This window comes from Phyllobates terribilis, unplaced genomic scaffold (genome assembly GCF_046119375.1).
Source record: "Phyllobates terribilis strain yellow unplaced genomic scaffold, ASM4611937v1 Scaffold_11__3_contigs__length_659146591, whole genome shotgun sequence".
Lineage (NCBI taxonomy): Eukaryota > Metazoa > Chordata > Amphibia > Anura > Dendrobatidae > Phyllobates > Phyllobates terribilis.
In genome coordinates this window covers 626,125,434-626,141,277 of record NW_027362771.1, presented here as the reverse complement: position 1 = coordinate 626,141,277, position 15,844 = coordinate 626,125,434, and the positions used below count along the sequence as shown (strand labels likewise).

Sequence of the window (15,844 nt, the reverse complement as noted above, 5' to 3'; positions counted from 1 at the left end):
AGCCTATCCTTCGCCACCAGAGGCTTTAGTGAACATCAGGTAGTCGCTTCATCATGGCCCTCCAGGGTAAACCCTGCCCATGGCACAGTGGGTCCACACCCTCCAGTGTTACATTTAATTTACCACAAGTGGTGAGTTAAGAAGAGGCTGTTCACATTGCTGTCCACCCTGTCTATCTCTTCTTATATTGATTGCATCTGGAGTGCTAAGGTTGGAAGAGGCTGCTCTCACTGCTGTCCATCTTTTCTGATCTAACACTGGAGATCAGATACAATAACTCCTGATATCAATGTAATAATTTTAACTTAATTATTGTTTTATTTTAAAACTGTTCCCTTTGCTAGACCTTTGTATAGCGAACACATTCATTTGTAGTAATTGATACTAAGATTTCTCCAAAACTACTTGGTAAATACATTTGTAGCCTGCTAACAGATACATTATCTTCAATAGAAAGCCGTGTATTGGCTGATGCAGCTGTTAATCAACTTATGCCGTTATGCCAGAAGGGCCGTGTTTATTTTTATGTTCTTTACATTGACTTATGTCTCCTTTTTAATAGACCAACAAAAAATTTAAAGAGACAGCGGTTTGTGTCTACCTCCATATGTAGCTGAGAGAGCCAATCTACCACAATATACATATATTTATATACATACATACAAATATGAGTACTATAAGTGTTTTCATAGAATGTATCAATACATATTACAGAATCTAACTGTACCTCATTAGAGTCTTCAACTCCTGACCCAGTTGCTCCACCCTGGAGTCATCAGGGAAAAGAAACTTCTTGTTTCCAAATAGAGATTAGAATGATTCAACTAGTCAGTTTTTAATCATTTGATGTCATAGGCCTAATCGAAAACAGAATAAATAATTGGGTAGAAAGGCAAAATAAGCAATTGTATGTTGACAGAGCAATATAATAGGATAATTGCAATTTATTAAGAGGATGGGAGTGCTTATTTAAAAAATATATATAGAGGAATTGGAAAAAAAAGAAATGATGACATGTACTGCAAAAAATATTCTTATTTAATCAGAATATCCATGATAAACTGTGAATATTCTGTCAAGAAAAATTCAGAAGAAAAATGTTTCCATATGAACAGTAATCAGCTTAAATATTCTCAGAAATATATGTGTGATGAGCTTACAGATATCCTTAAAATTTTCTAAACATCTGTTGAAGGGTTCTCCTGATCTCCTTATTCCTCAGACTGTATATGATGGGATTTATCATTGGAGTCACCACAATGTACAGCAGAGATAAAAACTTGTTTATGCTCAATGATCTGTCCTTGGATGGAGCCATGTAAATCATGAAGAGAGTTCCATAGTAGATGCATACAGTTGTGAGATGAGATCCACAGGTGGAGAAAGCTTTTGCCCATCCACTGGTGGAATGATGGGTCATTATGATGAATAAAATACTCAAGTAGCTGATAAGAATCAATGCAAAAGGGGTGACACCTCCAATGATGGTTATTACAAAATCAGCCAAAGTCAAGAGGTAAGTATCTGAGGTAGTCAATTCAAGAAGTAACCCAAAGTCACAAAAGAAATGATCTATGGAATTCTGGCCACAAAATTCCAGCTGCCAAACAAAAATGATCTCAAAGGAAAAGACAAAGTTCAAAAACCAGGAGCCAAAAACCATCTTGAAGCAAACATGAGGCTGCATTATGGCATTGTAGTGCATTGGACTGCAAATGGCTAAGTATCGATCATAAGACATTATAGCAATGAGAAAACTCTGGATGAAACCAAACAAAAATACCATATTGAGCTGGCAGATGCAGCTCCTCACTGATACCTCCTTCATATCCAATAGAATTATATTCAACATCATCGGCATAATGGTCGTAGTGTAGAGGATATCGGCTACAGCTAGATGCTTGAGAAAGATGAACATTGGGATATTGAGGTTGTCATTGGTGGACACTAACACTATAATAAGGAGGTTTCCCTTCAGTATCACCAGGTAAGAGAAGAGGAAAAGAATGAAGAGCAGAACTTTGTATTGATACAGACCTTTAAATCCAAGGATCAGGAACTCTGTGACTTCAGTCTGGTTGCCGTCACACATTTTTAGTGAATAGACTGAAAACAAGAGAAACTGATTGAAGTCTCTTTCTTGCAAGAAAGTTGATTATGTAAATAATAAAACCATTAAAAGATCACAATAATATATACATGTAGAAATAAAGCCTCATATACAGATGGAGGCCAAAGTAGCAATGCTGATAAACATCAGGTGGAGATGTTACTCGTAGTATTGTGCCTTACGACTATGGTAGCCCGTACCTCGTATTTTGGTAGTGGCTGTGTGACCATGTTAAACTTGGATGATACTGTGACTAAACTCATGAGTGAATTGTTGCCACGTATACAGTAATTTAGGTAACTTGAAGTATTCCTCACATTTCAAATAAAGTAAGAGAACTTAATATATCATCTAATTTTATGCTTTCAGAAATAATAAAGGAGGTTATGGGACACTTAAACATTCATGACAAGAGATGATAAAATCAGGAAAAATTTGAATTCACCTTTTTGCAAGGATTTTCCAAGGAATTTCAATTCTTTGAGAAGTTATTTTTATTTAATATCCCTTTTTATACTCTGGGATCTCTAGACCTCAGAAAATAATAAAAGTAATATGTAAGAAATAGAAAAAAAATTCTGATACTCTCCTTACCTCTCATCCCTCCAATTCATCCTTTCCTCACAGTCACCCATCCGGTCGTCGTCACCTCCTCTGATCCCTGCCGTAAGTGCTAAGATCCTCAGGGCTATAACACTGAGTTGAGAATTCCAGCTCTGATGAGGCTTGGGAGGACTCGGCGCAAAACACAAAAAAGGTCATGTCATCTCGACGTGCGACCTGACTTTGCGCATGCTCTTCCAGAACAATCTAGGCCTCATCAGAGCGGAGGTCTCAGCCCAGTGTGATATTAGTAAGATTAATCAGATGATACAATGGGGACCACATGGGCTACAGTGAGGAGCGGAGGGGTCGGAGGTGTGAGCAGTCAGAAGAATATAAGGACTTCAACATTTTTTTACCTCTTTATGGCCTTCAATGTTCAAAAAAATGGCAGCAATCCTAATATTATAATTTCATACATAATAACATATGTTCTTGGTGACTTAAACACTGATGACTAGAGATGACTGGATTAGGCAAAATTCAAATTCATCTCCCTATTCAAATTTTTCAGGTAAATATTTGCAGTGAAGTTTCTTTTTGCAAATTTAATGCCTATTATTATTATTATTATTATTATCTAGGTCCCTGCGATCTCAGAAAATAAGCTCATACACATGCTGCAATGTAAAATAACAAAATAGTCTTATCCACATGGTCCTATCTCCAAGTCTTGGTCTGTTCCGCCGATGTAGGTGGCACAAGCCATTGAGCTCAGTGATTGGCTTCTGCAGTGATGTACACTCTGATCATGACATCACCACTGCAGCCAAAACTCTAAGGGGCGATTTGTTATTGATTTTGCCTCTTTTTGTCTAATTTTGGCTGTTTTTTATATACTTTTTGATTGTGCAACGTTCAGAATTTTATTTGCTCCTGAGTTGACTTTTTTATGTGTTTCTCTTTTTCTTTTTTTCTGTCCTACATTGAGGGTGTGGTATAGGCTATATAGATGATTTTGCCTAATTCAAAATTTTGCAACTTTTAAAAAGTCATTACTCTTTTGCAAAAATTTAATTTAGTCCCTCCAAGGAGTGATTTTATATATGCCAGATTTTTTTTTGTGTAAAATTATTGCTACATTTTTTTTTAAACAAAACAGCGTTTGAGCCTGAAAGTTGCATAAAAGGCAAAATAAATAAAAGACTATTATTGACAGAATTCATAAACTGCTTACTCCATTTTGAATAAATTGGCACCCAAACCTGTAACGAACATCTCAAGGAAAAAACAGAACTGTGACATTAAAAATGCAAATGATAAGTTGGACCATGAGACAGACGGAGTGGTGGGCACTGGAGTGGGGGAAGGTGAGAACTATGTAAATTTGCAATTTTTCATTACTGGAAGCAATGGGGGTCAACTTTTCCGAAGATTGAAAATTCCTTAATGACAAGTATACTTGGAATGACCCTATCAATCCATGTTTTTCTGACCCAAAAGACCCACAATAATGCCGATATTGCAGTCTGAGCAATGCTGTATGAGTGCACGCTTAAGTCATCACTTTGGCTGTAATTCATGAAAGTCTCTAAAATTCAGAAGTCAGATCCCATATATTATACTTACAATAAGTTCTGGAATGGAGCAGAGTTGAGGATGCAACAGAAGTTTATTCATCTCAGTGATCTCTTCCCAGGCAGATATGAGGCCATCAGTGACATTTACTTCACTTTTTATACTTTACTTTTAATTGCAATAATATCCCCATGATGGCACCAGGGGGAATAAGAAGGATGTGATGGGATTTCTTTAATAAGCATTCAAAATACAAAACATTGTGTTATCGTAATTATCTCTGGAGCCTAAAAATATCACAATCATGTAAAATGTATCACTACAGGTATTACTATGAAACTAATATCTCATTATATCAGCAGCGTAAGCCATTAAAGGATACACAGATACTTTGCAATTGTATTGTACCTTATGGGTACCTAACAAGAATTCAATGGCTAAAATAGAATCATTTATGTCTCAGTCCCAAACAACATGCTGGGAATGCCCAAAAGTTAGCAGTACCATCAACTTTAGATTAGGGATTATGTTTCCCTTATGCCTTCTCGGCCCTGTAATAGAGATACCTAGGTTGGCAAGGTAAGAAGAGGGCAACGGATGGACAGCGAGTGGGGGAGGGCACGGTGCTCACATTGCTGCTGAAATACTGAAAATACCAAGGGTGTTGAGATAAGAAGAGGCTGCTCACACTGCAGTCCACCATGTATATCTTATATAATACTGTATACACCAGGGGTGTTTAAATAAGAAGAGACTGCTTACACTGCTGTCCACCCTGTCTATCTAATCCAATACTGAAGATACCAAGGGTGCTGAGATAAGAAGAGGCTGCTCACACTGCTGTCCACTATGTATATCTGATCTAATACTGTATATACCAGGGGTGTTTAAATAAGAAGAGACTGCTTACACTGCTGTCCACCCTGTTTATCTAATCCAATACTGAAGATACCAGGGGTGCTGAGATAAGAAGAGGCTGCTCACACTGCTGTACACCATGTATATCTGATCTAATACTGTATATAATAGGGGTGTTTAGCTAAGAACAGGCTGCTCACACTGCTGTCCACATTGCCTATTTTATCTATTACTGGAGATAGCAGAATTGCTGAGGTAAGAAGAGGCTGCTCACATTGCTGTCCTCCCGGTCTATCTTGTCTAATACTTGATATACCAGGATTGCTGAGTAGAGATGAGCGTTGTTCTACTCGAACTGTTCGCCAATCTCAAATTCGAGCTGTTTTGGGCGGTGTTCGAGCCGGTCGGCGAACACGAACAATTTGAGAAAAATTCGGCTGTTCGAGGTTATGTTCGATAACTGTTCGTGCACCAAAATCATAACTGGATTTTTTCTCAGTAATGATGAAAATTAATGTTAATACGCAGTTTGAGTGTACAACGGGGTGGGGGGAGGGGCAGGGGATGGATCTCTGCAGGAACAATGAAGATCTCCATTTTTTTTTCTCTTTCCCGCATTTGCAGTGGGGAGGTGCAATCTGTCAGCCTATCAGCAGCCCACACACGGAGCAAAGTGCTTTTTTTCACACAAGCAAGGGCATGTGTGATTGGCAGTGTATGTCACATGTCCTTGCCCTATAAGACCAAGCCATTTTCCCCGTCGCCACCATTTTCTCACTGCTGCAGCTGCGTGTTAGACGGCACCGCTGTTGCTGTGTGCGCTATACCTTGTTAATTTCAAGCCAATTTTCGCACAAATATACAGATAGCTTGGGAGTAGGGAATAGTTGTGATTGCAGTCCGTTTAAGGACTAGGTTACAGCATTTCCTACGACTTTTATCAAGCAGGTCTGTGCTCTTAAATAGATAGATTGTGGGAGTAAAGACTAATTGTAATTGGAGTCCTTTTCAGGACTAGGTTACATCAGTTCCTATCAGTTTTTGCCAGGCAGGTCTGTGCCAGTGCTGTGCAAGTTTTTTTCACAGCATTTGGCTGAATCTAGCAAAGCTAATCCTTTTTGGCCTATTGCAGAGTGTGTTAGTCAGTGGAGTAGCCTATCTGTGTTGCAAGATATACCACCTGTGTATAGAATACCAATTTTTTTACTGCACCTAGTGAAGTAAAATCTTTTGGGCATAGCATCATTCTATTAGTCCATCTATACTGACCTCCATCAGGTTGCAAACTGAATATAATTTTTTTCTGCATCTAGCTCTGAAAAAATATTTGGGCTTCTAGCAGTGTGTGGGACTTGGTCTATTAGTCCATCTATACTGACCTCCATCAGGTTGCAAATTAAAAATAATTTTTTTCTTCATTTAGCTCTGAAAAAATATTTGGGCTTCTAGCAGTGTGTGGGACTTGTTCTATTAGTCATTCTATACTGACCTCCAGCAGTTTGCAAATTGAATATAATTTTTTTCTGCATCTAGCTCTGAAAAAATATTTGGGCTTCTAGCGGTGTGTGGGACTTGGTCTATTAGTCCATCTATACTGACCTCCATCAGGTTGCAAATTAAAAATAATTTTTTTCTGCATTTAGCTCTGAAAAAATATTTGGGCTTCTAGCAGTGTGTGGGACTTGGTCTATTAGTCCATCTATACTGACCTCCATCAGGTTGCAAATTAAAAATAATTTTTTTCTGCATCTAGCTCTGAAAAAATATTTGGGCTTCTAGCAGTGTGTGGGACTTGGTCTATTAGTCCATCTATACTGACCTGCATCAGGTTGCAAATTGAATAAAAAAAATTTCTGCATCTAGCTCTGAAAAAATATTTGGGCTTCTAGCGGTGTGTGGGACTTGGTCTATTAGTCCATCTATACTGACCTCCATCAGGTTGCAAATTAAAAATAATTTTTTTCTGCATCTAGCTCTGAAAAAATATTTGGGCTTCTAGCAGTGTGTGGGACTTGGTCTATTAGTCCATCTATACTGACCTCCATCAGATTGCAAATTAAAAATAATTTTTTTCTTCATTTAGCTCTGAAAAAATATTTGGGCTTCTAGCAGTGTGTGGGACTTGTTCTATTAGTTCTTCTATACTGACCTCCAGCAGGTTGCAAATTGAATATAATTTTTTTCTGCATCTAGCTCTGAAAAAATATTTGGGCTTCTAGCGGTGTGTGGGACTTGGTCTATTAGTCCATCTATACTGACCTCCATCAGGTTGCAAATTAAAAATAATTTTTTTCTGCATCTAGCTCTGAAAAAATATTTGAGCTTCTAGCAGTGTGTGGGACTTGGTCTATTAGTCCATCTATACTGACCTCCATCAGGTTGCAAATTGAATAAAAAATTTTTCTGCATTTAGCTCTGAAAAAATATTTGGGCTTCTAGCGGTGTGTGGGACTTGGTCTATTAGTCCATCTATACTGACCTCCATCAGGTTGCAAATTAAAAATAATTTTTTTCTGCATCTAGCTCTGAAAAAATATTTGGGCTTCTAGCAGTGTGTGGGACTTGGTCTATTAGTCCATCTATACTGACCTCCATCAGTTTGCAAATTAAAAATAATTTTTTTCTGCATCTAGCTCTGAAAAAATATTTGGGCTTCTAGCAGTGTGTGGGACTTGGTCTATTAGTCCATCTATACTGACCTCCATCAGGTTGCAAATTGAATAAAAAAATTTTCTGCATCTAGCTCTGAAAAAATATTTGGGCATCTAGCGGTTTGTGGGACTTGGTCTATTAGTCCATCTATACTGACCTCCATCAGGTTGCAAATTAAAAATAATTTTTTTCTGCATCTAGCTCTGAAAAAATATTTGGGCTTCTAGCAGTGTGTGGGACTTGGTCTATTAGTCCATCTATACTGACCTCCATCAGGTTGCAAATTAAAAATAATTTTTTTCTTCATTTAGCTCTGAAAAAATATTTGGGCTTCTAGCAGTGTGTGGGACTTGTTCTATTAGTCCTTCTATACTGACCTCCAGCAGGTTGCAAATTGAATATAATTTTTTTCTGCATCTAGCTCTGAAAAAATATTTGGGCTTCTAGCGGTGTGATGGACTTGGTCTATTAGTCCATCTATACTGACCTCCATCAGGTTGCAAATTAAAAATATTTTTTTTCTGCATCTAGCTCTGAAAAAATATTTGGGCTTCTATCAGTGTGTGGGACTTGGTCTATTAGTCCATCTATACTGACCTCCATCAGGTTGCAAATTGAATAAAAAAATTTTCTGCATCTAGCTCTGAAAAAATATTTGGGCTTCTAGCGGTGTGTGGGACTTAGTCTATTAGTCCATCTATACTGACCTCCATCAGGTTGCAAATTAAAAATAATTTTTTTCTGCATCTAACCCAGCCAATAGTTTTGGCCTAATACCACAGTTTGGCCACTCAGCTCTGCTCGGTTACCATCCATTGTTTTTTTGTGCAAACAACTCCAGAGTTGTGAATTAGTTAACCACCAAAATGAGTGGAAAAAGGCCTGCTGCTGGTGGAAAGGGGAATAGGCGTGTTGGGAAGGGGAGAAAAGGTTGTGTCCGTGGGGTAGGTGCAGAAGAAAGACCATCTTCCAGCCAAACTAAAATGTCTACTTCTTTTAGCGGACAATGTGATAAGATCCCTTTCTTATGGCCACGCCAATCGCTACAAATTCCAGATGAGGCACAAAAACAGCAGGTGCTTCAACGGATATCAAGTGCTCCTTTAAGTGGTCTCTCCTCCACATCAACTTCAACATCACAAATACTCCAGTCCTCAAAGGTGTCACCCAAATCGCACTTGCTTCCTCACAGCTCCCAAATCTCCAGCTGCCCGTCTGAGTATGAGGTAGAACAGATGGTTGAGTCTGCAGAGCTGTTTACTCATACTATAGCCTGGGAATCAGAGGTCGACTCCAGCGCTTCTGTGAATCCAGACGAGGAAATGATCTGCACTGATGCCCAGAATCTTTATGAGTCGGATCCAGGACCAGACGCAGAAGGTTCTGACCATAATGTAGACCCTCATTCCCAAACTGTAACTCCTGTTGGTGGAGACAATGAGGAAGACGATGATAAGACTCAAATACCTGATTGGAGCGACAACTTTAGTTTTTTGTCAGGGCAGGAACAGGTTGGCTCTGAGGACGACGGGTGTGATAACGCACAGGGTGATGATGATGAGGTCGGAGATCCCACTTACTTTCAACCCACAGTCAGCCAAGAGATGAGGTCAGCAGAGGAGGTGGAGGAAGATGCTAGTGACGACGAGGTCAGGTTGCGCCTTCCTGGACAGAGACGTAGTACTGGAAGCACGTCAACAACTGCATCCTCAAACACAACTCTGCCTCTCACCACAAGTCGTGGTGGCTCTTCAGGTCGCATGGGTGCTAAGCCTTGCATAGCCTGGGCATTTTTTCAGATCGATAAAGATGACCCAACTCGTGTTATCTGTAACATTTGTCAGCAAAGCTAAGTAGAGGCCAAAAAATACATAGTTTGAGTACTTTATGCATGAACCGGCACATGGACATGAAGCATAAGTTGCAGTGGGAAGCTCAGTGTGCTACAATGCGGCCTAGCCGGCCGGGCCAACCACCGTCTGCCATATCTTGTGCATCCGCGGCCTCTTCATCCTCTGTGACTGGGGGGACAGCAGTCACACCTGTTTTGGGGCGCAGACCTGCCACCTCTTTACCCGCAACAGCCAGCGTGATTGGCAGGTCATCATTTTCTTTGGAGGTGGTAACACCAGCTGGTCTTGAGCGCTGTCCGACATCGATAGCACCACCTTTGGATCAAGGCAACCTAACATGTCCGCCTGCATCTTCCTCACAGACCGGCAGTTTGCCGGGGACACCCTTATCAACCCCGTCTAAGCACAATAGCCAGCCCTCGGTCCCTCAGATGTGGACAAGTAAAAGACCATTTCCTCCTAGCCATGAGAAAGCTAAGAGGTTGAATTTCACCATCTGCAAGCTCTTGGCTACAGAAATGCTGCCTTTCCGCCTGGTGGACACAGAGGATTTTCGAGACCTTATGTCCGTCGCAGTGCCCCAGTACCAGATGCCCAGTCGGCACTACTTCTCAAAGAAAGGTGTGCCTGCGCTCCACCAGCATGTCGCACACAACATCACCGCTTCTTTGAGAAACTCTGTGTGTAACAGGGTGCATTTCACCACAGACACTTGGACGAGTAGGCATGGACAGGGGCGTTACATGTCGCTGACTGGGCACTGGGTAACTATGGTGACAGCAGGACAAGGGGCTGCTGTCCAAGTCTTGCCGTCCCCACGAGTTGTGCGTCAATCCTCTTTATGTCAAAGTTCCTCCACTGCTTCTGCCTCCTCAACCTCCTCTCGGTCTTCCACCTGCACCCAAAGCCTGTCTGGTCATGCCACAAGCTTTCTAACTGCGCAGAAGGGATCCTGCACACCTCCTTACTATGCTGGCAGTAGGGCTCAACGTCATCAGGCGGTTTTTACATTGAAATGTCTGGGAAATGTGAGTCACACAGCTGAGGAGTTGTGGTCAGCTCTGGAGAACCAATTTCATGAATGGTTGTCTCCACTGGACCTGAAACCAGGGAAGGCCGTGTGCGACAATGCTGCAAACCTGGGTGCGGCCCTTCGCCGGGGCAATGTCACACACGTGCCTTGTATGGCTCACGTGTTGAACCTGGTTGTCCAGCAATTTTTAGCCCACTATCCCAGACTAGATGGCCTTCTGCAGAGGGCACGGTCGCTGTGTGCTCACTTCCGCCGTTCGCATCCCGCAGCTCAGCGACTTACATCTCTACAGAAGTCGTTGGGCCTGCCACTTCACCGGCTAAAATGCGATGTGCCTACCCGGTGGAATTCAACTCTGCACATGTTGCAGCGACTGTGGCAGCACCGACAAGCCCTGGTGCAATACGTTCTGACGTATAGCCTGGGCCAACGAGATTCAGAGGTGGGGCAAATCACGCTGGAGGAGTGGTCTCAGATCAGGGACCTATGCACCCTTCTGCACAGTTTTGAAATGGCGACGAAGATGTTTAGTGCTGACGATGCCATTATCAGCATGACTATTCCGGTGATTTACATGCTGGAGCACATGTTAAACAGAATTTGGAGTCAGGTGGTGGCACAAGAGGAGGTGGAGGAAGTAGAGGAGGAGGAGTTGTATGCGGAAGGGCTAACATCTGCAAGGTCCAGACGGTCGGCAGCACCAAGGCGGCAGGCATGTGAGGGTGGGGGAGATGATTTTACCAGGGCGCATGGTAGCAGCCAAACTAGTGAGGAAGGTGCAGGAGCCCAGGAAGAAGTGGAGGACGAACTGATGGAAGACTCATCAGATGAGGGAGACCTTGATCACATTTCTGTTGTGCGAGGTTGGGGGGAGAGGACAGAGGAAGGAAGCATGATTGTTACCTCGCCACCAACACAACAGGGACTTGGTGCTCCTGGATGCGCAACACACATGAGTGCCTTCTTGCTGCACTACCTGCAACATGACCCTCGAATTGTGAGAATTAGAAATAATCCTGACTACTGGGTTGCCACACTGTTAGATCCCCGGTACAAAAGTAAATTTGCAGAAATTATTCCTGCCATAGAAAGGGATGCACGCATGCAGGAGTATCAGCAGAGACTGTTGCAGAATCTTACATGTGCTTTTCCACAAAATACCAGTGGTGCACGTAGTGAATCTCACAGTTCCAACTTGCCAACCGTGGGACCGTCAAGTGTTCAGCACTCAAACCGTAACAAAACCACAGTATCTGCTGGTAACATCAATTTTGCGGAATCATTTCACCACTTTTTTAGCCCATCCTTTGCAAGGCCACAGGAGACAAGAAGTCTGACACATAGTCAACGCCTAGAGACGATGGTACAGGAGTATCTCCAAGTAAACATTGAAGCCACGACTGTGTCACTGGACCCTTGCTCTTTTTGGGCTTCCAATCTGGATAAATGGCCGGAGCTAGCCACTTACGCCTTGGAGATCTTGTCATGCCCCGCAGCCAGCGTTCTGTCTGAACGTCTGTTCAGCGCTGCTGGTGGTGTGCTGACAGATAAGCGCACGCGGCTCTCCACTGATAATGTAGACAGACTCACGTTCATAAAGATGAACAAATCATGGATCCGAAACGACTTTTCTACCCCTGTGTCATCCTGGGGAGAGTAAAAGCTTGATGATTGGTTAAAATCACCCTACCAACCGTTTTAAGCTTTCAAATTACTAATCATGTTTATCTGTATCTTGATTGGAAAATAATTTGGGCTTTGTAGCAGTGTGCAGCACTGATCCTATTAGGCCATCTATAATAAGCTTCACCAGATTTAAAATTAAAAATAATTTTTAGCTGCATCTAGCCCGGAAAATAATTTTGGGGCTCCGAGATGCGCAAGACACATAAGTGCCTTCTTGCTGCACTACCTGCAGCATGACCCTCATATTGTCAGAATTCGAAGTAATCATGACTACTGGGTTGCCACACTCTTAGATCCCCCAAACTTTTCGATCAACCTTTTCATTTTAATAAAGACCAAAAAAATGGTCATTTTTGAAATTATAAGCATTAGCAGGTTGTTAGAAACTGAAATCAAACAGTTTTCAACTCAAAACTTTATTCTAGGTGATGTTACATTTTCACATAGGACCCCTTGTTCGAAAGGAGCTTCTGAACTCTCTCGTCCATTGAATTTGTCAGGCTTTGGATGGTTTCTGCTTCAATTGTTTTGCATGAGGACAGAATACCCTCCCAGAGCTGTTGCTTAGATGTGAACTGCCTCCCGCCATCATAGACACTCCTTTTAATGATGCTCCAAAGGTTCTGAATGGGGTAGAGGTCAGGGGAACATGGGGGTCACACCATAAGTTTGTCCCCTTTTATGCCCATATCAGCCAGAGATGCAGATGTTTTATGTGCAGCATGAGATGGTGCATTATCATGCAGAAAAATGATCTTGCTGTGAAATACACGGTTCTTCTTCTTGAACCATGGCAGGAAGTGCTGTTTGAGAAAATCCACATACATTATGGAGTTCATCTTTAGCGCCTTCAGGGATCCTAAAGGGGCCGACAATCTCTCTCCCCATGATTCCAGCCCAAAACATTACTCCTTGTTGGCGCTGTAGCCGTGTTTGCGTGGGGTGTCCATCAACCAGCCATCCTCCACTCCATTCATCTGGACCATCGAGCGCTGCACGGCACTCATCCGTGAACAAAACAGTTTTGAAATCAGTCTTCATGTAATGTTTGGCCCACTGGAGCCGTTTCTGCTTGTGTGAAGTGGATAGAGGAGGTCGACAGGATGGCGTATGCACAGCTGCAAACCTCTGAAGGACCCTGCATCTTGTTGTTCGGGGGACGTTGGAGGCACAAGCAGCTTCAAAAACTTGTCTGCTGCTATGACAAGGCTTTTTTGCCGCTGCTCTTTCAACCTGACGTAATTGCCTGTAGGAAAGAGTCCTCAATTTGCCCTTATCAGCACGCACACGTGTGTACTGTGAATCAGCTACATACTTCTTGATTGCCAAGACACTTCATCCTGATCGTCGCACAATGTTGATTGTAGTCATGCCTTGACCTAAACACTCCACAATTTGTTGCTTCTCAGCAGCCGACACATCCTTTTTCTTTCCCATTTTGGCAGAAAATGTAGGCTGCTTAATAATGTGAGAGAGCCTTCTTAAGTAGTCTTGCCTTTCATTGGACACACCTGCCAAACTAATTAGCACAGGTGTCTGCAATTGCTTACAGTGATATAAAGAGCCCTGACACACATCACCATCAATGAGTTTAACTGACAAACAAACAAATTCTTCCCTTATCACTCCTAAACACTTTTTGCATAATAATTTGGAACGCGGTGTACATGTGCTTTTCCACAAAACACCAGTGGTTCACGTAGTGAATCTTACAGTTCTAACTTGCCAACCGTGGTCTGTATGGAATTGTTCAATAAAGGGCCCAAAATTAAGATAACATAGATGGGAGAGGTCTCTATGAATAGGAATTCCTAAGTATTTGATACCCTGTGAGGGCCAGGCAAAGGGAAAGTTGGACTGGATGGAATCCTATATGGATTTAGGGAGGGAGACATCGAGGGCCTCAGACTTCGCTGCATTGATTTTAAAATTTTACCATGTAACAAAGTGATCTATTTCAGCCATAACAGCAGGGATGGATATATGTGATTGAGTGATATATACTAGGACATCATCAGCAAATAGAGAGCACTTGTACTCGGTGCCTCCCACCTCAATCCACCTAATATTGGGGTTATGGCGAATTGATGAGAGCAGGTGCTCCGTCACTAGGATGTATAAGAGAGGGGACAGAGGACATCCCTGCCTTGTCCCATTGGTGATTGTGAAAGGTGATGAAAATGTTCTGACGCACCCCCTGGGCCTTGGGACACCCGGAGCCGGACCCTTTTTAGTGGATGCTGGTGGTTGTAGTCTTCGTGGCGGCGATCCGGTTCCGTGGCTCAGGGCGGTCAAACCAGTGGCGGAACTATTTATGTGGTTTTGATGTTTAAATGTCCGACTACGCCACCCGTGGATTGCGGTCAGAGTGAACCGCCGCTACAGGGCAGACCGCTAAGGCTGGTGTTGTGGGTGCAGCAGAGCGTAGCATAACTCCCCACGGGAGGAGTATAGCCTCAGGGCAGTGTATGCGGAGGATGGGGGTGATGGTGGGGGGCAGCAGCAGTAACGACACGGAGTCAGTGATGCAGTTCAGGGCCTTTACTCACAGTTCTTATTATCCAGACCACGTCTGCAGGTAACGGCTGCCCACGTCGTACTGTGCTCACCAGGTGAGGGGCTCAGACAACTCCCAGATAACTTTGGAGCGCTTCACAGGACCCCCTTTGTGTGTCCTTTGTCTGGCCTTTCTTACCAACACTTCTGTCCGGCTGCCTCGGGCCTCCTCTTGGTAAACTTGGCGCCAGTTTCCCTGACCCTATGTGGTGCCTTCCTAGCGGGTGGAGCAAGGGGCTGCGCCACATAAAATGTCAGAGCCTCCGGTTTCTAGCTGAGGGTCGTTTCCTGCCTCCACTAGTTCGGGGACCGGTCTCCCCCTTTGGCCTGACCCCTCCACGCAGGTGGATTCGGGCGTGCGGTGGCGACTCGCCCGTCCACACCCCTGGGATCCCTTCATTCCTCGTTCCTGGAGCCTTCTCCGCTCCTCTTCCTTCCTTCTCCCTCTTGCAGGCCTGGGCCTCTGTTACTAGGCCCGCCTCCGGAGCAGAGCTCATGCAGAGCCCCTGCTCCCTGCCACTTCTGCTCAGACTTCTCTGCACTGAACTAAGATGGTGCCCACCTTTTATACTCCCTTCTCAATGCACCCAGGAACTGCTTCCTCCCTGCTCCTGCACTGCAGGGTCCCCCTTCCTCAGTGTTCCCTCCCCCCACTCCAGCCAGGGACAGGGACTGTCGTGCCCATCTCAGGGGCATATTGGTCGCCCTGCCCCACGGCAATGTGGTGTAATGCATGCAGGTGTCGGGTCCTGATCCACACTCCATCCTTATCTGAGAGTGAGATATCACACCTCTGGGTGAGGTGCAATACGTCTGTAGCAACCGAGCCCTCGGTGCTACAGTTCCATTTATCTTCAGCCTAGGTGACGTATTGTGATACAGGGCCGTGATTTTGGCTATAAAAGGGTCCCCTAGACCCCTACCCCAAGCTTTTTAAGAGAATCATATATGGCGTGCCAGGAGACTCTATGGAAT

General features: G+C 43.3%; 1 protein-coding gene across 1 annotated transcript; it reads right to left on the bottom strand.

The window, feature by feature from the left end:
* Positions 1-1,168: 1,168 nt before the first annotated feature.
* Positions 1,169-2,092, bottom strand: LOC141165427 (olfactory receptor 10A3-like). Its single transcript, XM_073651029.1, has one exon. It carries the CDS (start codon positions 2,090-2,092, stop codon positions 1,169-1,171), a length of 924 nt encoding a protein of 307 aa, XP_073507130.1.
* Positions 2,093-15,844: the final 13,752 nt, after the last annotated feature.